This window comes from Arachis ipaensis, chromosome B9 (assembly GCF_059453495.1).
Source record: "Arachis ipaensis isolate K30076 ecotype BB chromosome B9, ASM5945349v1, whole genome shotgun sequence".
In the NCBI taxonomy this organism is placed as follows: Eukaryota; Viridiplantae; Streptophyta; class Magnoliopsida; order Fabales; family Fabaceae; genus Arachis; species Arachis ipaensis.
In genome coordinates, this window is record NC_142444.1 from 147,516,523 (window position 1) to 147,539,131 (window position 22,609).

The window sequence follows — 22,609 nt, forward strand, 5'->3', positions numbered from 1 at the left end:
ACATTTTTTAAATATATAAATTCCTTTTTTCCCTTCTCAATTGCTTCGTTTATTATTCACATTAAATGATAATTATTTATATAGATTTTTTTATTTTCATACTTTGAATCAGAATATCAATAAAATATGAAGATAGATCAATATTAATTAACGTGCATGTAAAATATATGATTACCGTATGAGGTCAATAGCAAAAACATACACATCTATATGAATTTGGTATTCAATAACACGTGCCATGTCTAATCTCCACATGATTGATACATTAATTAGCCGTGGAGAGAAGTAGACAGAAATATAGATGTTTTTCTACAATGTGTATTTATAATATTTATTTATAGTGGCTATAGGTCTTAATATTAAGTCTAAAAGTATAATAGTATACATGATAACATTTAAAATCTAAAGTGAATTGAAATACTTATTTATTTCATTGTCTTAAAAGAAATGTTAAGTTTAAACATTCAACTTAAGGAGAAAAATACTAGAAGATTAATATAATTTATTATTTTTAATCAGCAAGTAATTATTAATATTTAATAATATAAACTAAAAATATATTATTAAATTATTAAATTAAATTAATAATTAAAAATATTGATCAAAACCAAAAAATTCTATTAATCTTTAAGCATTCCTCTTTCAAGAAAGCCAAAAGTCACCAAACAATAGCAGTTAATCATAGAAAGTTCAAATAGGTTCTATTTATTTTCTCTCTCAAACCTCTATATAGTATAGAACTTTATTAAAGGTATAAAAAAAATTAATCATCAAATCAATTATAGATATAAAATATATAATAAAATACAAAATACACCTTAAAAATAATTTTAGTATTGGTTTTATTTTTTAGATTAAATTCAATGCACTCTTCATTTCCCTTTTATTGAGGGTCAAACATTTACACATATATGTATCTTCTCTTCCAACGAAACACTTTTATCTTATTCAATTAAAATAAAAATAAAAAACTGGGGTTGGAAGTAATTAATTTATTCATCTGATGAAATGATAAAGTACTAGCTAGGGAATATCATGCTTCTGATGAAGCAACGAAAACCCTAATGTACAGAAAAACTAGACCATGGAAACTGGAAAACAGTACACTTGTCTGTCCTTTATTAGCATAACATCATACACATGGAACACATGATGATGATTGTGATTCATATCATTATATAGAAATCTCTTCAGTAGATCGCATATCACGTGCAAGATACTCATTTTATTTCCATTTGAACGTAGTTCAAGGATGAAGTGAAAGACCATGATAGAATCTCATGCGATTGGTATTGTGCTCCTGTTGCAGCTGAGAATCCAACCCTAACCCATTCTGGAAGCACATCCCTTAGGTCAACGACATGAGACACCTCGAATCGTTGACCATTAGAGTAACTTGCAATGACCTCTAGCTTTCGAGATCTAGAAGTGTAAGAAACCAATACATTTACGGTTTCACCCTCTCTCCTCTCCCATTGCACAGTCTTGACGGATTGAATGGTGTTGACATCGATTCCAATATGCGGGTAACTTGGATCCCAATAATTGGAGAAGGTGTCGAACTCAACGGCAACAATTTGGTTTAGAGAAGGATTTAGATGGCTATGAGCATCAAAGATCCCTAATAGAGCTCCGGGGGAAAGCCCCGGTACGGTGGTGTTGGAGGGGGCGATGAAGAAGGTCAAGCCGTCGGCCGGTTCGGAAACCGGGGATTTGAGGACGAAGCTGAATTGACAATCAAATTCTGAGAGTCTGTTTGTAGCTTTGTCCCAAAGCTGTAGTTCGGCTGATTGCAAGACTCTTCCAAGGGAGTTTGGAGCTGGGTTGCCTTGACTATTCACCTTGGTGATATGGAGTGTGTTCTTCGTTGGTGAAATGGTTGAATCACCTTGGAAGATTAGGTTTCTTCCATCTTCTTGATTGAAGTTGTCGAAGCTGAAGGAAAGGGAATCTGATGAGTTTGCCTTGTTTAGTTGCATGAGGAAGATAATGGTGAAGGTAAGGAGAGGAACAGAGAAGAGAAAGAGGTTTGTGTTGGAGATAGCCATGGCGTTACGTTGGATTTAGGATGGAAATTAAAGGTAGTTTTAGCCATTTGGGTATTTATACGGTTGGAAAATAATTTATGCTGTTAGAATGTTTAATGTGTATTTTAGTAACATACATTTGCAGTCATTTTTTTTATTTGAGAAATTTTAAAGAGCTTAATCTTTATTATTAATATTACTCGATATTATTGGTCAATATCTTTTTTTTATACTATTAGAATTTAAAATATAAAATTTATAATTTTAAATTTGGTATTTAAATATTAATAAAAAATAATAAATTTTATTTATTATATAATATTATTTTTTTATTTTACTAATAATTAAAATAAAAATAATAAAATACTTCATTAATCGAATGGACCATTACTAGTTTCTTTAACATATTCATTTTGAGGCACTTCACTTACGATATTTAATTTATTAATATTAGAAATATAACTATTTATATTTATGTTATTTTTTTATTAGTTTAAAGATATATATTAAAGATATAAATATAACTATTTATATTATTTTTTTATTCGTTTAAATTTTTTTTAAAAAAATCATTTTTAATTTATAACAACTAGTTATTTAAATTAGACAAAAACAAAAAAAAAAACAAAGAGAAAAAGAAGTATTAAGTCTTGGAGGTGTAATAATTTGGTTTCAAACTTATAAAGTCCTTTTCTATAAAATTAAAGGGAAATATTAAAAGAAGAAGTTATTTCTATAAGAGATAAGTACTGATTTGGTCCTAAGATTTAGGATCACAATCAAATTCGTCTCTAATCTTATTTTGGATTTAAAATCGTTCCCAACGTTTTATTTGATATTAAAATCGTCATTTTGAATAAAATATTTTTTTAAATGACAAAAATACCTCCTTATATTCTTTGTTTGGCTGTCCTCTCCTCTTATTCAAGAAAATACCCCCTTATCTCAACGTGCTATGATTGAAAACATGTTTTTTTGGCCTTAAATTTGTTAATTTTTAATCCTCTCTTCTTACCATTCGATGTCGTGATACGTTTGTTAAGTGTTTTTAGGGTTTATAGGGCAGGAATGGCTTAGAGGATGGAAAAGAAGCATACAAAAGTGGAAGGAACACAAGTAATGAAGGATTTCAGAATCTGGTAGTGACGCGTACGCGTGACGAGCGTCACGTGCTGCAATTAACAGAAAATGTTGGGGGCGATTTCTAGGCTGTTTTGGACCCAGTTTCAGGCCCAAAAATACTGATTAGAGGCTGCAGAGTAGAGCTGGAAGAAGGAAGGAAGCATTCACTAACTTTCATTCATACACACTTTAGGTTTCTAGAGAGAGAGGCTCTCTCCTCTCTCTAGGTTTTATGATTTTTAGTTTTATTTCTTCTCAAATTCAGATTTCTACCTTGCTTTAATTTAGTTTTCTTCTACTTTTATGTGTTCTAGTACCTTAGTTCATCTACTTCTCTTGTTAAATTCTTTATTTTCCCAATTTAGTTTATGAACACTTATTGTTAGATTCAATTTCCTTTTAATGCAATTTGAGGTATTTCATGTTTATTGCGTCTTTCTTCATTTGTTGTTATTGATTTCTTGCAATTGTTGGTCTTAGATTTTACATTCTCTTATTACTTTTCTATGCTTTTATTTTGTGCCTTCCAAGTGTTTGATAAAATACTTGGTTGGATTTTAAATTAGATTTTTGTATTCTTAGCTTGGATTGAGTAATTTGGAGACTCTTGAATTGTCAAAGTCTCTTGTTGGTTGGTGATTGAAAGTTGCATGCTAGTTGGCTTGAGCTTCACTAACTCTAGTCTTTGACTAGGACTTGTGAACTCAAGTTGATTTGCTCACTTGACTTCCTTCAATTGTTAGAGGTTAACTAAGTGAGAGAAATTTGCAATTACCATCACAATTGATAATGATAATGAGGGTAGAAATTCCGATTCTCAACCCTTGCTAGGACCTTTCTTAGTTGTTAGCTATTTTCTTGTTATCTACATTCCTTGCTTATTAAACTCAAAACCCAAAAATATACTTTCCCATAACCAATAATAAACTACACTTTCCTGCAATTCCTTGAGAGACAACCCGAGGTTTAAATAATTCGGTTAATTTTATTGAGTTTGCTTAAGTGACAAACAATCTAAACATTGATTGAGGTTTTATTGTCGGTTTAGAACTATACTTGCAACGCGATATTTTTGTGAAAATCTTTACCGACATTTTTTCTCCGTCAAGTTTTTGGCGCCGTTGCCAGGGAATTGCAAATGTGTGCCTTATTATTGGTTATTGTGAATATTGTGAATATATTTGCCTTTTTGTTTCTTTGTTAGTTATTTCTAGTTCTAGGAGTTTATTTTCATTATTTCTTATTAGTCTTTGTTTTTATTTTCTCTTGTTACTATGAATTCTCACCCCTTTGGCTATGAGTTTGGTTCAAATTTTGTTGTAGGGAATGGAAGCTACAATGAGAACATGCATCAAAGATAGGACAATCAAAGGTGGGAGGAGCCTCAAGCTTATGGACAACCCTCTTGGCAACAACCTCCACCAACATACTATGAGGAACAACCATTCCATGATGCATATCAAGACAATGGTTATGGTGGACCTTTTTGTGACAATTAACAACCACTACCACATACCTATGAATCCCCTATTCAACATAGCTTTGAACCACCATACTCACAAGCCCCTTTCCACCATTCACCTCCATATGACCTTAACCCTTATCTACCATACCAACCACCATATGAACCATATGAACTATACATAGAACCACCCACATTCCAATACAATTACTCCCAAGAACCACCACCTCAATATACACCATCTCCATATCCTTATCAAGAAGAATCACCTTCATATTATGAGCCATTTCTCCCAATAAATGAACCCTCCTATCCACCCCAAGCTTCCATAGATGATACCTTTAGTGTTATTCGCTAAGGGCAACGAGAGCTTCAAACCACACTTACCTCTACTCTCACTGGTCTCACCTCTACTCTCCAAGCTCTTATATCCCGTGTGGATTCACCCTCTACCCCCAATACTCAACCCTCGAGCTCTAGTGCACTTCCTTTTCACCTATATACATCAATCCAAGAGCAATACGATCCCAATTATGCTGGTAACATGGAACAAGAGAGAAGGGATCGTCTTAGAGACTTAATGGATCAGATTCACGCATCCTTACTTCAAGAGAAGCAAGAGGAGGCCCAAAAGGTGGAGGTAGGAGAGACCCTTGAAGATGAGGGAATAGTTGAAGAATTAGGGGAAGTTGAACAAGAGGGAAGTTCTATCATTGAAGATAACTCTACACCAAGTGACAATAGGAATCTTGTTGAAGTTTCTTCCATTGGATGTGAAACCAATGTTGAGGAGGAATGTATACACCCTCCAAGACATGACTTCATCAATGAGGAAGAGTTGGAAGAAGTTAACAAGAAAGTGGGAATTGAAGAAAGTTTTCAAGAGGTGAAAGTCATCAAGGAGGAGCTGGATTTTGTACTAGAGCAAGTGGAGAACTCCAAAATTATTGAAGAAGAGGAAGTGGTTGAAGATTTAGGAGATGCGAAACCTCCTTGGGAATCTCAAGTCATAGGACCTCCTTCCAAGACGTTTGAATTTGATGTTGAGGAGGTTGATCATGAGATGGATTCAATAATTGATGAGTTTTTATCTACAATTGAATCCTCTCCCATTGAACTTGAGGAAGAGGTTGATGTTGAAGAAGCTTGTCAAGAGGTGGAGATCATCAAAGAGGAGTCCAAGAGAGTGAAGCATACATTGGAAGAGCCGCCACTAGAGACACCTCTTCCGAAGCCATCACCATCCGTCCTGTCATTCAAGGGGGTAAATCTCTACTCCTTAAGATTTAATTTCTCGCTTGCATACGGTTTGCTTGAGACGAATGGACAACTTAGAGCTCTTTGTGGTTTTAAGAGTAAAAGGGGGATGGTTAGTGGTTGGCAACAAATCCTAAGTTCATTATGGTTGGATGTTCAAGGTCTAAGTGCAATGGTTGGTATAGTTCTCAATTGATTGGGTCTAGGAAGTTGTTGGGATGTCTCAGTGAGAATTTGGATTACTTACCACCCAGTTGAAACAATGATGATCAACTTAAAGAAGGGTGTAGAAACAATATTTGGGATCCCAGCATACCAGAGGATCAACTATGGGAGCTCAAAGCTTGTGAAGAACTTCATCAAGGCTTGGTGAATTCACTTGGAAGTGTTGGAGCTTATTAGAAGTCCAAGCGTTGGTGGAAGTTTCAAGATGAGTTCAAGCACAAGCCACCATGACAAGGAGCTCACCAAATGTCCAACTTAAGGACTTTAACTAAAAGTGCTAGGTGGGAGACACCCCACCATGGTAAATTATTTCAATTTTCTCTTTTATTTATATTGGTAATAAGTTAAATTTTTATTTTTAGTTAGGTGTATTTAGTTTAAATTGTGATTTTTCTTGTTTATTAATGTTTGACATTACTTTGGTAGTCTGTTAAGTTAAAAAAAAAAAGAGGCTGTCACGCGTGCGCGTGACCGACGCGTACGCGTCGACGCCCAAATTTGGTTTGTGCCCAAATCGTGTTGGAACGGCGCGACAGCGCGGCCTGGATAGAGAGTTGTGCCAGGACTGCGCTGGTGGGGTGCTAGGCGCATAGCCAACCCCACGCATGCGCGTCACTAACGCGTACGCGTCATTTGCATTTTTGATATCCACGCGTAGGCGTCAATGACATGTGCGCATCGTCGCCAAGATTTTGAAGGTCCAGTATTAAAAACAGAGAGTTGGGCTGCCACTGTGCGAGTGTTGTGCGCAGAGCACAATTCACATCCACGCGTACGCATGACTGACGCGTACGCGTCACTTCCTTATTTTGCAACCCACGCGTACGCGTGGGCGACGCTTCCGCGTCACGTCATCTTTTACTTTCTTCATTTTCTTCTCTCGTTCTTCTTTCTTTCTACCTTTCTTCTTCTTCATTCCTTTCCCTTCCCATCTTTATTCTCCCTCATTTATTGCATTTGCATACTTTCATTTATTGCATTTTAACTTTGTTGCTTGTTCTTATTTTCTTTTCTAAGTTTGATATTATACTATTGGTGTTGACTGTTCTTACTCAACTGTTGCATATTTCTTGCATTGTTTTGGGTGCTTCTTGCCTTGTCTGCTATTTACTTGAAATGCCCTTCGCTTCTATTGTTTTCTCACTCACATGTAGTAGCTACCATGTAGTTGAGAACCTCATTATTATTTAGCATTAGCCCACCCATATTTGATTTGTTTGCATGTCTTTTTTTGTGGCTTCTTCTTTTTTCTTCTTCTCTCCTTTCAGGCTAGCCAACAAGAGGGAAAAGGAAAAGTTTCTACCTGGGGCACAACAACTCTCTCCGCACAATCTTTAGAGGAAGCGCATCAAGTGTAGCAACCCATCCACTTACACATCTTTGCATGCACCGAGGACGGTGCAATCTTTAAGTGTGAGGAGGTTGATACCGACTTTCATGGGTAACTACTTCCTGTCGCAACACCAATGTTTAATCTTTTTTGTTAGATTAGTTGTTGCATTGCATAATAGATTGCATGTGTAGTTGGTTGTTTGCATGTATGTCCTACTTGGTTAAAGTGATGAATTCTTTTCGAAGAAACTGTTTTAGAGCATTTCACTCATTTGAATTAAAATTTTTGTTGAACTTGCTTGAAGAAATTTATTTTAGAATATGGTTTAGAGCTCAAATACACAAAACCAATGAGATTTTGAACCCATTTGATTGGTTGCATCTCATCAACTAATATTTTATTTTTAGTGTGTGTTGTTCTCTCTAAACTTGTGATCTTTGTCTTGCTTAATTCTATATTTCCATTGTTTGATGTATGCATACACTTACGTGATTGAGGCCTTTATTTCACTATAGCTTACATACCATATGGCCTTATCCCTTTTCATCATCCTTTGCAAACCAATGTTGAGCCATTTTACCCCGTTTATTCTTTACTTTAGCTCATCACTAACTCTAAGCGGAAAACAATAATGTCCTTAATTTGATTCCTTGGTTAGCTTAGACTAGTGAGAGTGCTCATGATTTAAGTGTGGGGAAGTTGGGTTTGGAAATATTTAGTTTGGAAATTGAGTATTATATATGTTTTTTGTAAAAATGTTGAGGACATATTCTTGCATTCAATACCTTAATCATATGCATTGAGAAAAATAAGAAAAATAAAAAGAAAAGAAAAATAAAAAAAAAGAAAAAAAAGATAGCAAATAATAAAAGGGGGGCAAATGCCCCAAAGTAAATGGTGGTAGCAATGCATATGTACTGTACTCAAAATTTGGATGCATGAATATGTGGCAAAATATAGTTAATGGGTAGTTAGATTTTGTATTTTGATTACATGGATTGTCTTAAATTAGGTGGGAAGTTTAGGTTAATCAAGGATTCAGATTTTAGTCCACTTGACCAAATACAATCCTACCTTGACCCTAACCCCATTACAACCCTTAAAAAGACCTCTTGATATGTGTATTTGTACATTAAATTTTTGTTAATTGGTAGAAGAAGAGTAAGTCTTAGAAAGCAAGGTTAGTAGAGAATTGAGAGAATCGAACCTTAAACACTTGAATGATTAGAGTGTATACACTTCTGGTGAGGGTTCGATGCTCAATTCTTTGTTCCTGGCTTTCACGAGCTTTCTTCTTGCAAGTCTATGTGTACTTCATTTTATGATTTGAATTAGTGGAATTCAGTTCATATTTGTTCTTGAAAGATTTATTTACTTTTAACCAAGTAGGTAACAACATTTTGCATGCAGTTGCATTGATATAGATAGGTTTCATTTAATAAGTCCTACCATCCCTCTTCACCTCCTCTATAGCTTCTCTTGAGCTTAGCATGAGGACATGCTAATATTTAAGTGTGGGGAGATTGATAAACCGCTATTTTACGGTCTATTTTGTATTGAATTGAGTGAATTTTATCCATTATTCTCACACTTATGCATATAATTCGCATGTTTTACATTTTCCTTCCTAATTTTGTGCTATGATTGAAAACATACTTCTTTGGCCTTAAATTTGTTAATTTTTAATCCTCTCTTCTTACCATTCGATGCTGTGATACGTTTGTTAAGTATTTTCAGGGTTTATAGGCCAACATTGGCTTAGAGAATGAAAAAGAAGCATGGAAAAGTGGAAGGAACACAAGAAATTGATGTTTTAAGAATCTGGTAGCAATGCGCACGCATGGATGACGCGTACGCGTGACTGGTGCATTCAACAGATGACGCGCACGTGTGGCTGATGCCTATGAGTGGCCAATGAAAAGTCTAATGACGCGTATGCGTGGCTGACGCGTACGCGTGACGAGCATCACATGTTACAATTTACAGAAAATGCTGGGAGCGATGGGCTGCTTTAGACCCAGTTTCAGGCCCGAAAATACAGATTAGAGGCTGCAGAGTGAAGCTGGAAGGGGAAATCATTAACTTTTCATTCATTCACAATTTTAGGTTTTAGATGTAGGTTTTCTAGAGAGAGTGGCTCTCTAGGTTTTAGGTTTTTTTTTTTTAGTTTTATTTCTTCTCCAATTCAGATTTTCATCTTGTTTTAATTTAGTTTCTGTAACCACCCTACCCCATAAGGCCTGTGATTTTTTTTATTATTCTTTACAGCGTTCGCTGACACGCATAGGTTTATATATAAGTAGCATAGATAACGAATTAGAATTAGAACACGTAGCGCAAAACTTTTCTTTTAGTGCTTCCAAGCGACAAACCTTTTTCCGATTCAATTATTCTATGGAATAAGTATTCCCTTGAACCATATTAGTTAGATAATTCAAATTTTTGAACCGGTTTGATTTTTCTTCTCCCGGTTCAACCAAACCATGCTTTCCTTAAATAACCCAGACCTAGAAAAACTCTGATTAAACTCATCTTCCCTTCTTCTCTCACAACCGAACGTGTTGTCCAAGACCATGGTTACCTCTTCATTGTAATCAATACTGTGATGTGGTGTTGCAAGAGGAAGAGGCCACGAAGCCTTGTCACACCAGCTCACCTCTTCCCACCTTCTGTAGATATATATAGATGAGCCAAGTCCCTCAATTTTCCTGGAAACCACACGAAGAGAAGAAAGGAAGCAAGAGTGGCGGCCAAGAAGAAGGAAGAGGAAGACCCAGCAGAAATCATCATCATCTGCGTGCGTCACCACCAAGAAGAAGGAGAAGGGTCATCAAGAGAGCTGCTACCCGAAGCCAAAGAAGGAACCCTACCGCTTTCCTTTCCTGGTTTTCTTAGTGTTCCTCTTGTTGGGTAAGAACCAGTAACTTGTGTTCTGTTGATTTTTTCCTAAATTAAAGATTCTACCCTTATTGAGCTCCAATTCTTTTAATTGGTAACCAAACCAATCAATTCAGACCATCACAAGAGTAAGAACTCTTCTCTTGCTCCATATGCAACTCGGCCAATTAGCTCTATGAATTGACAAATCTCTTTAATTATGTTTGTTAGGGTTTTCTGATTTAATATAGCAAAGGACAGGCTTTGGTTTGTGAAATTCTCGAAGAGAGGTAAGGGATAGTCTATACAAGATATGTTACTTGCAGCTGTGTATACTGCTTATGACTGATGGTTTATCATGTGTTTGTTTGTTGAAAAGTGTATAGTGAATTTTTGTTATGATAAAGATGCAGAAAAGTGAGTTTGAGTTATGAGTGGGCCTTTGCAACAAGGGGTAAATTAATGAATATAAACTCTTAGAGCTGTGTTGATTATGCTAGTAACTTTAGTTAGTCAAAAGAAAGGTAAAATTATGGTTTTAGATGAATCCTAGGCTTGAATATAGGATTTGGTATGTGAGGTTGTTGGAAATGCTTTGTGCAGAATTTCTGCAGAAATATGCATAATTGGCAGTAAAACGAATGATTTTCTGGGAGCAGTCCAGACCTAATTTTTAGATGAGATTATTTTTCTGTAAAACTTTAGTGTGTCTTGAACATGCCATAAAAATTTCAGAGAATTTGGCCAAGCGGTTTGAAAGATATGATTTTTTGAAGTTTAGTGGTTGCTGCAGATTTTTCTGGTTTTCTGGTTCTGCAGTACCAACTTTCAGATGCTATAACTTTTAATTTAAACAGAATTTTGAGTTGCTTCCAAAAGGATTTTAAAGATCTATCAGTCTATTTTAAGTGAGTACAATTTTCATGTTCATATCTATTTTGTAGACTTAGATAAGTCACTTGGAAAATCAGTTATTTGCTGGAAACTCTGAACTGGTTTATGAAAACAGGGCTGTATTTCTAAGCTTATAACTTTTTCATGTGACATGGTAATAATCTAAAATTTAGTTTTCTGGAAAGCTGAAAGAGTCTTGTCTAAGTACATAAATTTTGAAAGGAAATGGATGAGAACTGGATTTTTAGTGAATTTAACAAATTTACTGCTCACTGCTGTTTTCTGCAATGATAGCAGAATTTTAAAAATATTTGTAATATTTTCAGTTATGGTCGGAATGCCCCAGAACCAAGTTTTATTTTCTAAACCCGTGATTTTACAATAACTAAAGGGATTAAAGAGAGTATAATGACCAATTAAGAATGTTTACCTGGTAAATAGTTAAGGAAAGTTTGAACGTTGTTAAAGCTGAGGGAACCCGTAAGGGTGGTTTTAGTGCTATTTTAGAGGAGATTATGTCCGAATTTCTATAAAAGTTCAAGGACTTAGTTTAATGAAAATGTGTAAGTTGCCCCTAAGAAAGGTTAAAGTTAAAGACAATGATATTAAGATAAAGTGAAGAAAGAAATGAGGAACAAGGAATGAAATAAAAGTTGAGAATTATATTGAATGGGCCTTGTGCCGTACTACTAATGCGAAAGTGCCCGCCTAATGGATAGCCTGAGATTGCTAATGCGGGAATGTTCGCTTAATTGATAGCACTGTTCCTTACTGTGATACACATTGAAATGTTATTATAATGAGGCCTAATTGACACGGGTAACCGTGATGCCAAGGTGTCTAATTGACACAGTAAAGGGACCATACTGGGGTTCACTCTGAGTAACGTCGGGTTGCGGGTAGATAACCGACGCATGAGCTCATGGCCTGCGCTAGGAATAGGTATGCATCATCTTGTTTGCGCATATGAACTTCTTGTGAATTATTTACTGCCATTTCTTTCTTGTTCATGCTACTTACTTGTCATAAATATGTTTGTGCCTTGAGTCTCTGTATTTGTTCTTTTTCTGTTTCGCGACAACTTAGAGATAAAGACCCTAGGTTCCCCTTTTTCCTTACTGAGAACTCTAGGTTCTCACCCTTCTTTTCTTTCTTTTCCCCCTCCCCAGACGGGTCCGGCAGAGGAGCCCTGTGAGTTTCGTTCTAACCGCTGAGCTATGAGGATCCGGCGCGCGGTGGAGTCTTCATATGGAGCATGTTTTGGACCTCTTTCTTGCACAATGTTCGGAGATCACTCCAGAGTTAGTCGCAGTGGATCTTTCGCTCCTGTTTGATGATCTTAGTATCACTTTCCCCTCACTTTTGTAGTACTTTTAGAGGGGTAGAACATCTTAGTAGTTCGGTTCCAGCTTAGGAAACCCGTGTGAGGGTTGGGACTGATTTCTTCTTTTGTATCTGTACATATAACTTGGTGTGATACTCGGCTTTGATGGATGACACGTATCCTTGAACTTAACTCGTGTATATTATATATATGTTTATATATGTTATTTTCTGTTGCCTTGTGTTTTCTTACACGACAACTCTGAAGAAACTAACCTTGTGAGCAACTAAACGCTATTCCACAAGTAGTAATCTGTTCACGATTAAACCGATAAAGGCTTTTATTGATATTAATTTATAAAAATCTGAGTCTAGAGCTAAGTAGGCCGCACGACGAGTAACACCTAGACATTTGGCATTGGTCATGACGTGTCGAAAGTTGGGGTGTTACAGTTGGTATCAGAGCAGTTCGTCCTTTGAGCCTTGGGATGGACTGTCTATACTTTCTTGCATACTCTGAATCTTTTTATACCATGCAGTTAGGATATTTTGGTAATATATTCTGCATGAAGGTCTGTGAACATCCATTGTAGTAATATTAATACTTGATTTTGATATATTAAGACTGATCACCTTAATATTGATTATTGGGTATTGATAGGACTCAAATGGCTGCGAATAGGCGAGGACGCCCTCGACTGGGAGGAACGAGTGAGGGAAATTTCCCTGATGCAGCGGCTATTCTCGAATCTGTAAACGCTATGGCCGCTGCTGTATGTGAATCAGTAGCTGCTACTAACCGAGTAGCTGAACGTCTTGATCGTCAGAATGGAATTGAAAATAACCATGGGCCTAGACAAGAAAATGAAAATGGTGAAGAAGGTGAAGCTGGACTACGTAACCGGCCCATGACTCTAGCCACTTTCTTGAAGATAAATCCGCCTCAATTCCATGGGAACACTAGTGCTACACGAGCTGATGACTGGTTTAAAGAAATAGGACGAGCAATGCGAGCCCAACAAGTCCCTGAAAGACAGCGAGTGGAATTTGCTGCTTATATGTTGAGGAATGACGCGCAACATTGGTGGCAGGGAATACTCCAACTACTAGGAAGAGAAGCTATTGACATCTCCTGGGAGGAATTTTCAGTTGAATTTTATAAGAAGTATTTTCCTGAGTGTTCTCGCACCGCTAAGGAATTGGAGTTGCTTCAATTAAAACAAGGAAACATGACAGTCAGTGAGTACACTCGCAAGTTTGAAGAGTTATGCCGGTTCTCGAACATTTGTCAAGGAGCACCAGCTGCATTCGAGAAATGGAAGTGCATCAAGTTCGAAGGAGGACTTAGAGAAGAACAGTTAGCTCATGTGGGCCCGATGGAAATACAGAATTTTGCAGAATTAGTTAACAAGAGCCAACTGACGGAGGAATGTGTAAAGAAGCTGGTGGCAGCACAAACTAAGCACAAAAACCTTCCAACAAGGGATTTCAATCGTAACCTCGCTCCTCAAGGAAGAAACTTCAAAGTAACTCGGCAGCCAGACTTAGGCAAACAATTGCAATCGACCCAACCAAGACTGATATGCACTGTGTGTGGAAGGAATCATGGGGGAAAACCCTGCTTGCTGAAGTCTGGGGTTTGCTATAATTGCGGAAAGCCCGGACATATAGCCAAAGAATGCATTCGACGAAAGCCTGAATTTGGTTCCCTTGGACAGCAACAGCTAGGAAGGGTGTTTGTCTTGGATGCGAGAAATACTACCAAAATCGATCCCCACACTCGAGGTAACGAAATTTTGAGGACAAAATTTTTTTTAGGAGGGTAGAATGTAACCACCCTACCCCATAAGGCCTGTGATTTTTTTTTATTATTCTTTACAGCGTTCGCTGACACGCATAGGTTTATATATAAGTAGCATAGATAACGAATTAGAATTAGAACACGTAGCGCAAAACTTTTCTTTTAGTGCTTCCAAGCGACGAACCTTTTTCCGATTCAATTATTCTATGGAATAAGTATTCCCTTGAACCATATTAGTTAGATAATTCAAATTTTTGAACCGGTTTGATTTTTCTTCTCTCGGTTCAACCAAACCATGCTTTTCTTAAATAACCCAGATCTAGAAAAACTCTGATTAAACTCATCTTCCCTTCTTCTCTCACAACCGAACGTGTTGTCCAAGACCATGGTTACCTCTTCATTGTAATCAATACTGTGATGTGGTGTTGCAAGAGGAAGAGGCCACGAAGCCTTGTCACACCAGCTCACCTCTTCCCACCTTCTGTAGATATATATAGATGAGCCAAGTCCCTCAATTTTCCTGGAAACCACACGAAGAGAAGAAAGGAAGCAAGAGTGGCGGCCAAGAAGAAGGAAGAGGAAGACCCAGCAGAAATCATCATCATCTGCGTGCGTCACCACCAAGAAGAAGGAGAAGGGTCATCAAGAGAGCTGCTACCCGAAGCCAAAGAAGGAACCCTACCGCTTTCCTTTCCTGGTTTTCTTAGTGTTCCTCTTGTTGGGTAAGAACCAGTAACTTGTGTTCTGTTGATTTTTTCCTAAATTAAAGATTCTACCCTTATTGAGCTCCAATTCTTTTAATTGGTAACCAAACCAATCAATTCAGCCCATCACAAGAGTAAGAACTCTTCTCTTGCTCCATATGCAACTCGGCCAATTAGCTCTATGAATTGACAAATCTCTTTAATTATGTTTGTTATGGTTTTCTGATTTAATATAGCAAAGGACAGACTTTGGTTTGTGAAATTCTCGAAGAGAGGTAAGGGATAGTCTATACAAGATATGTTACTTGCAGCTGTGTATACTGCTTATGACTGATGGTTTATCATGTGTTTGTTTGTTGAAAAGTGTATAGTGAATTTTTGTTATGATAAAGATGTAGAAAAGTGAGTTTGAGTTATGAGTGGGCCTTTGCAACAAGGGGTAAATTAATGAATATAAACTCTTAGAGCTGTGTTGATTATGCTAGTAACTTTAGTTAGTCAAAAGAAAGGTAAAATTAAGGTTTTAGATGAATCCTAGGCTTGAATATAGGATTTGGTATGTGAGGTTGTTGGAAATGCTTTGTGCAGAATTTCTGCAGAAATATGCATAATTGGCAGTAAAACGAATGATTTTCTGGGAGCATTCCAGACCTAATTTTTAGATGAGATTATTTTTCTGTAAAACTTTAGTGTGTCTTGAACATGCCATAAAAATTTCAGAGAATTTGGCCAAGCGGTTTGGAAGATATGATTTTTTGAAGTTTAGTGGTTGCTGCAGATTTTTCTGGTTTTCTGGTTCTGCAGTACCAACTTTCAGATGCTATAACTTTTAATTTAAACAGAATTTTGAGTTGATTCCAAAATAATTTTAAAGATCTATCAGTCTATTTTAAGTGAGTACAAGTTTTATGTTCATATCTATTTTGTAGACTTAGATAAGTCACTTGGAAAATCAGTTATTTGCTGGAAACTCTGAACTGGTTTATGAAAACAGGGCTGTGTTCCTAAGCTCATAACTTTTTCATGTGACATGGTAATAATCTGAAATTTATTTTTCTGGAAAGCTGAAAGAGTCTTGTCTAAGTACATAAATTTTGAAAGGCAATGGATGAGAACTGGATTTTTAGTGAATTTAACAAATTTACTGCTCACTGCTGTTTTCTGCAATGATAGCAGAATTTTAAAAACATTTGTACAATTTTCAGTTATGGTCGGAATGCCCCAGAACCAAGTTTTATTTTCTAAACCCGTGATTTTACAATAACTAAAGGGATTAAAGAGAGTATAATGACCAATTAAGAATGTTTACCTGGTAAATAGTTAAGGAAAGTTTGAACGTTGTTAAAGCTGAGGGAACCCGTAAGGGTGGTTTTAGTGCTATTTTAGAGGAGATTATGTCCGAATTTCTATAAAAGTTCAAGGACTTAGTTTAATGAAAATGTGTAAGTTGCCCCTAAGAAAGGTTAAAGTTAAAGACAATGATATTGAGAGATAAAGTGAAGAAAGAAAAATGAGGAACAAGGAATGAAATAAAAGTTGAGAATTATATTGAATGGGCCTTGTGCCGTACTACTAATGCGAAAGTGCCCGCCTAATGGATAGCCTGAGATTGCTAATGCGGGAATGTTCGCCTAATTGATAGCACTGTTCCTTACTGTGATACACATTGAAATGTTATTATAATGAGGCCTAATTGACACGGGTAACCGTGATGCCAAGGTGTCTAATTGACACAGTAAAGGGACCATACTCGGGGTTCACTCTGAGTAACGTCGGGTTGCGGGTAGACAACCGACGCATGAGCTCATGGCCTGCGCTAGGAATAGACATGCATCATCTTGTTTGCGCATATGAACTTCTTGTGAATTATTTACTGCCATTTCTTTCTTGTTCATGCTACTTACTTGTCATAAATGTGTTTGTGCCTTGAGTCTCTGTATTTGTTCTTTTTCTGTTTCGCGACAACTTAGAGATAAAGACCCTAGGTTCCCATTTTTCCTTACTGAGAACTCTAGGTTCTCACCCTTCTTTTCTTTCTTTTCCCCCTCCCCAGACGGGTCCGGCAGAGGAGCCCTGTGAGTTTCGTTCTAACCGCTGAGCTATGAGGATCCGGCGCGCGGCGGAGTCTTCATATGGAGCATGTTTTGGACCTCTTTCTTGCACAATGTTCGGAGATCACTCCAGAGTTAGTCGCAGTGGATCTTTCGCTCCTGTTTGATGATCTTAGTATCACTTTCCCCTCACTTTTGTAGTATTTTTAGAGGGGTAGGACGTCTTAGTAGTTCGGTTCCAGCTTAGGAAACCCGTGTGAGGGTTGGGACTGATTTCTTCTTTTGTATCTGTACATATAACTTGGTGTGATACTCGGCTTTGATGGATGACACGTATCCTTGAACTTAACTCGTGTATATTATATATATGTTTATATATGTTATTTTCTGTTGCCTTGTGTTTTCTTATACGACAACTCTGAAGAAACTAACCTTGCAAGCAACTAAACGCTATTCTACAAGTAGTAATCTGTTCACGATTAAACCGATAAAGGCTTTTATTGATATTAATTTATAAAAATCTGAGTCTAGAGCTAAATAGGCCGCACGACGAGTAACACCTAGACATTTGGCATTGGTCATGACGTGTCGAAAGTTGGGGTGTTACAGTTTCTATTCTATATTCTATTATTCTAGCATCTTAGTTTATATTCTCTTGTTGACGTCTTTACTTTTCCAATTTAATTTATGAACTCTTCATGTTAGATTCAATTTCTTTTTTAATGCAATTTGAGGTATTTCATATTTATTGCTTCTTTCTTCATTTGTTATTATTGATTCCTTGCAATTGTTGGTTTTAGATTTTACATTCTCTTATTACTTTTCTATGCTTTTATTTTATGCCTTCCAAGTGTTTGATAAAATGCTTGGTTGGATTTTAAATTAGATTTTTATGTTCTTGACTTGGATTGATTATTTAGAGACTCTTGAGTTATCAAAAGTCTTTTGTTGAATGGTAATTGGAGAGTGCGGGTTAGCTTGAACTTCACCAAAGCTAGTCTCTCACTATGAGTTGACTAGGACTTGTGAACTCAAGTTGATTGTATGCACCTGATCTTCTTCCGATCCATTGGTTAGAGGTTAACTATAAGACCCATAATTTTCGAAAATTATTATTATGAGCTAATTTCAATTTTATTTATTCATTAAAGACTTTATTTTTAGAAAATTATTTTATTAAAAGTAATTAAATCAAGTTTCGATAATTAAATTAAAAATTTTACTTAATTTTATAATTATTGAATAATTTTCTATATTTAAATTATAGAGCTTAATAGTTGTAAAATAATAAGAATTTAATACAATTTAGTTAAATAATTGAGAATTTAGAATTTAATACTTTAATTTTATAAACAAAGAAAATTAATTATATTATTTTTAATTTTAAATTAGAATACTTAATTAAAATCTAATTAGCAAATTGATAAATAAATAATATTTTTAAAATAATTTTAAAGAATTAAATTAGATTTTAAACTTATACATTATATCATAATTTTATTAGAAATCATGTGTAGGTTTTGAGACGGACTTCATTAACAGTCTTCTTGCACCATTGACTTAATCATTATTATTATTATTATTATTATTCCATCCAGTCATATACCTACAAACACAAATGCACCCACACATAAGTACATAACACATACGGAGAGGGATTAAGAAAGGAAAAAAGAAAGAAAGAAAGGAAAGAAAGAAAGAAAGAAAAGAAGAAAGAAAGAGGGAAAGAAGGGAAGCGGGGAAGGGGGCCGCCGAGGAAGAGAAGAAGAAGACCCGTGAGAGAGGGAGAGCGCTAGGGGAGGAGGAGCTGTTCGCACCGCCACCGTCGTGTCACCTGTGCCGTCGCCATCGTCCGTCGCGCCGCTACCACGCTGTGTAACCGTTGAGAACAGAGACGCGAAGGAGAGGAGGCCACGGGTCACTGTCCTCGAAGCTTTCGTCGTCACTGTGCAGAGCCGTCGCTATCGTCATCATCGCAGGTTGATGCTGCTGCGCTTGTGATGTCACCGCCTCTGGGTTTGTCACCGTAGAGGATGGTCGCAGGCAGAAGAAGGAGAAGAGACCTCCGTCGCCGCCGAGCCAAACGCAGGAGAGAGAAGGAGCCCGCGGGAGAGGAGCTTGTTACCGCCGCTTCTACCGCTGGTAAGGTTTTAAGTTGGTTTTTGTTTCCTTTGAATTTCCGAGAGTTTAATCATCGCTGTATGTTTGTTTCAGTCGCCGTTGCCGAAGTTCTGGTCGCCGCTACCGCCAAACCAGTTCAGCTACCGCCGCTGTTTCATTTTCTTAGTTCGGTAAGTACTTATGTTTCGGAAACCCATGTTAATATTCTGTTATGTTTGGTTATAAACTCTAAGATTCTGGTAACGTAGGGTCGTGTTTTGAGCATTGCATCTCACTTTTAAGTTGCTGTGAGTGCTGCGAAAGTGATCAGTGACTGAGTTTGCGGTTGCTGTTGGTTTCGAGTTAAGAGAAATGGTTTCATTGACGCGTTTGAGTTATGGTTTCGACGAGTCGAGGTAGGGGTTTTCTTAAAATTTATTTTATCTTATAGAGTTGTTATAAATAGATAGTAATGTGAGAAACATATGTCTGTGATTATGATTGTCTTATAAATGTGGTTGTTTGCTGGACTGAATGATTGATTACTTGATTGCTGGAGTAATTTGTGATTGTTGAAAAGAAATTAGTTTGAAAAGTTATTTGGTTGATTATTATGAAAAATGATTTTTATTGGTTTTGAAGTTATTTTGATAATGTAAACGAACCTGTTTTGGAAATGATTTGAAATATGAAAATAAATTAATTCTGGAAGCGGTTTAAATTTTGAATTAGTCTGATTATATAAAGGATTTAATATTTGAGCGGGCTTAATTGTTACAAAAATTTATTATTGGAAATGGATGGATTTAAAAATAATTTGACATTAGAACTGGTTATATTTTTGGAAAATGATTGAGATTTGGTATTGGTTGATTTGAGGAATGTTTGGATGGGACCCGAAAAGGGTGGCAGTGTCTGAGTTTTAGAGGAGATGCTGCCGAAATTTTATAAAATTGGAAGTTTCGTTTAAAGTAATTATTTAAAAATATTTGGTTTTAAACGTTATATGTTTTAAGATTGATTTATTTAAAAGAAGGAATTATGTCTTGAATTGGAATTGTTAATGAACGGAACGGAAAGAAGGATGATGGAAATTTTCTTTGAAACATGGGTTTTGGATGAAATTGGAAATGAGATTTGAGTTGATGAATGATGATGATGTTGAGAATGTTGAGATATGATCTTTGAATTATTCATATGGCTTATGAATTTGAATTATCTGAGATACGTGGTTCCCTAGATAAAGTACCATGGCTTGCCACCCCGTGTACCAGGTTGAAAACTCGATACTCTGTTGACTCTACGACGTAAGTGTCACCGGGCACTATATAAATTCCCGGGAATGTTACCCCCATTGAGCAATATTGATTATTTGAGAAAACGCTATGCATAGACTCTTGGGGATGCACATCAGGGGAGAGTCTAAGTTCAATTCAGACTTGTCGGGTTGGCTGGATAACTGACAGATGAGCCTCATCAGCCATAGGACAGGCATGCATCATATGCATTTGTATGCTTTGCTTGAGTTTGAACTTGTTTTGGTTTGCCTAATTGCTAAACTGTTCTTAACTGCTACTTGAACTATTTGTTGTAACTGCTACCTACTTGTGCTTTCCTTGTCTGTCTTGCCTGTGTTTATCCTAGCGTGCTACATTTGAGAATGAACTTTGGTGCTGAATTAATGACTGTGTTGTTTGATTACGTGGTTGGTTTCTGATTGAGATTTTCTTATAAGAAAGGAAAGGTTTCAGATTTCTGAAAGATTGAACATTGTTTCTTTGAAAAGGTTTTGAACAATTACCTATTGGTTTTTAAAAGATTCATAAGACAATGATAATCACTGAGCTTGAAAACAATTTTCTTGTTAAAATCTTCTTATGACAACTTTGAAACTCCGTGGTGAGACCATGTGGTTAGGTTCTCACCCCCCTACAGCTTTACCTTTTCAGGAACCGGATGAAGAAGTATTAACAAGAGTTATACTGTGTTTGGTTTATATGTTGTTATATTAATTAGATTATTTTCTTCCCTCGTCTTTGTTATTACAATTTTGTAAGAGGGATAGGAGTTGTATGTTATATATATATATATATATTATGTAAGAAGTCTTGTATATGAACCTATGCCTGCTTTTTTTTTTAAGATAAAGTATTTATTTCTGGTTTTCAAACAAATCAGCGATTCGGTGTTGAGTCACAGGCTCCTATTTTAATATTAAGTATATAAAGTAGTCATAATACTTCTTGCAATCAGAGTGACACAGCCGGAAGCGTGACATTCTGGTAGTGATGGTGTTACATTATGGTATCAGAGCAGTCTTTCCTGTAGAGCCTTGGGAATGGACTGATTATGCTTCAATTGCATACTCTGAGAGTCTGTCATGTAGTAGGTCTTGTTTGAATAACGAGAATTAGAGCTTTATGCACATGACGGTGTATTGATTAATGCCATTAGTCTTGTATTGCATAATTCCTGGTATTAAGTTTGGCCAGCTTAACACTAGTGAATTATGTATATGTAAGCACTAATGGGTTATCATAGATGATATGCGAGTCATAGATAACGCGAGTCGTGGGTTTTGGTTACGTTAGAAACTAAGTTCTAGAGATTAGTTCCGTTTCGACGTATAATCTTTATTCGTGTTTGACATTGTAACACCCTACCATACAGAGTCTTATGCTTAAGTCATAATTCAGAGATGGCAAGGTATTACGACCTCTAAAATAAAAAATTTAGTACGTATAGTAGTATGAATAATTGATTATAACTAGGAGCCTTTGTAGAAAAAGGGGTAAACAAAAACCGTAACTCGAATGCGCAACACTCCGATCGATAACGTAATGGTGCACGAATTATGAATCACACTTTTCACAACTCGTACCACTGACCAGCAAGTGCACTGGGTCGTCCAAGTAATACCTCACGTGAGTAAGGGTCGAATCCCACGGAGATTGTTGGTTTGAAGCAATCTATGGTTATCTTGTAAATCTTAGTCAGGAAGTCAATTATGTTTATCAGTTGAATTGCAAATAAATAAGAGAGCATGGATTAAAGGTTACTTGTTATGCAGTAATGGAGAATATGTTGGAGTTTTGGAGATGCTTTGTCTTCTGAATCTCTGCTTTCCTCTGTCTTCTTGTTCACGCACGCACGTCCTCCCATGGCAAGCTGTGTGTTGGGGGATCACCGTTGTCAATGGCTACCTTCCATCCTTCCAGTGAAAACTACGCTCACGCGCTCTGTCACAGCACAGCTAATCACCGGTTGGTTCTCGATCCGGTTGGAATAGAATCCCTTGATTCCTTTGCGTTTGTCACTAACGCCCAGCCTTCAGGAGTTTGAAACTCGTCACAGTCATTCAATCTTTGAATCCTACTCAGAATACCACAGACAAGGTTTAGACTTTCCGGATTCTCATGAATGCCGCCATCAA

General features: G+C 36.5%; 2 protein-coding genes and 1 long non-coding RNA gene across 7 annotated transcripts; 2 read left to right on the top strand and 1 right to left on the bottom strand.

The window, feature by feature from the left end:
• Positions 1–977: 977 nt before the first annotated feature.
• LOC107618329 (mannose/glucose-specific lectin) lies at positions 978–2,085 on the bottom strand. The gene has a single exon (XM_016320356.3). The coding sequence runs from the start codon at positions 2,046–2,048 to the stop codon at positions 1,221–1,223; it is 828 nt and encodes a 275-aa protein (XP_016175842.1). The 5' UTR covers positions 2,049–2,085; the 3' UTR covers positions 978–1,220.
• A 7,664-nt stretch (positions 2,086–9,749) lies between these two features.
• On the top strand, positions 9,750–17,464 carry LOC107619648 (uncharacterized). 5 transcript variants are annotated; one of them, XM_088500090.1, is made up of 5 exons: positions 9,750–10,336; positions 10,535–10,593; positions 12,034–12,139; positions 13,182–14,305; positions 17,079–17,464. In XM_088500090.1, exons 3-5 carry the CDS (start codon positions 12,120–12,122, stop codon positions 17,102–17,104), a joined length of 1,170 nt encoding a protein of 389 aa, XP_088356216.1. In that variant the 5' UTR covers positions 9,750–10,336; positions 10,535–10,593; positions 12,034–12,119; the 3' UTR covers positions 17,105–17,464. The 5 variants fall into 5 exon arrangements, 2 of the variants coding, with proteins under 2 accessions (XP_088356216.1, XP_088356217.1); XM_088500091.1 differs by lacking the exon at positions 12,034–12,139 and having other exon boundaries at positions 9,752–10,336; XR_015899993.1 differs by lacking the exons at positions 13,182–14,305; positions 17,079–17,464 and adding an exon at positions 12,367–12,756 and having other exon boundaries at positions 9,929–10,336.
• Positions 17,465–18,689: 1,225 nt separating this feature from the next.
• LOC148546722 (uncharacterized) lies at positions 18,690–19,715 on the top strand. The gene is made up of 3 exons (XR_015899994.1): positions 18,690–19,218; positions 19,291–19,367; positions 19,446–19,715. It is a non-coding gene; the product is annotated as an uncharacterized LOC148546722 (long non-coding RNA).
• Positions 19,716–22,609: the final 2,894 nt, after the last annotated feature.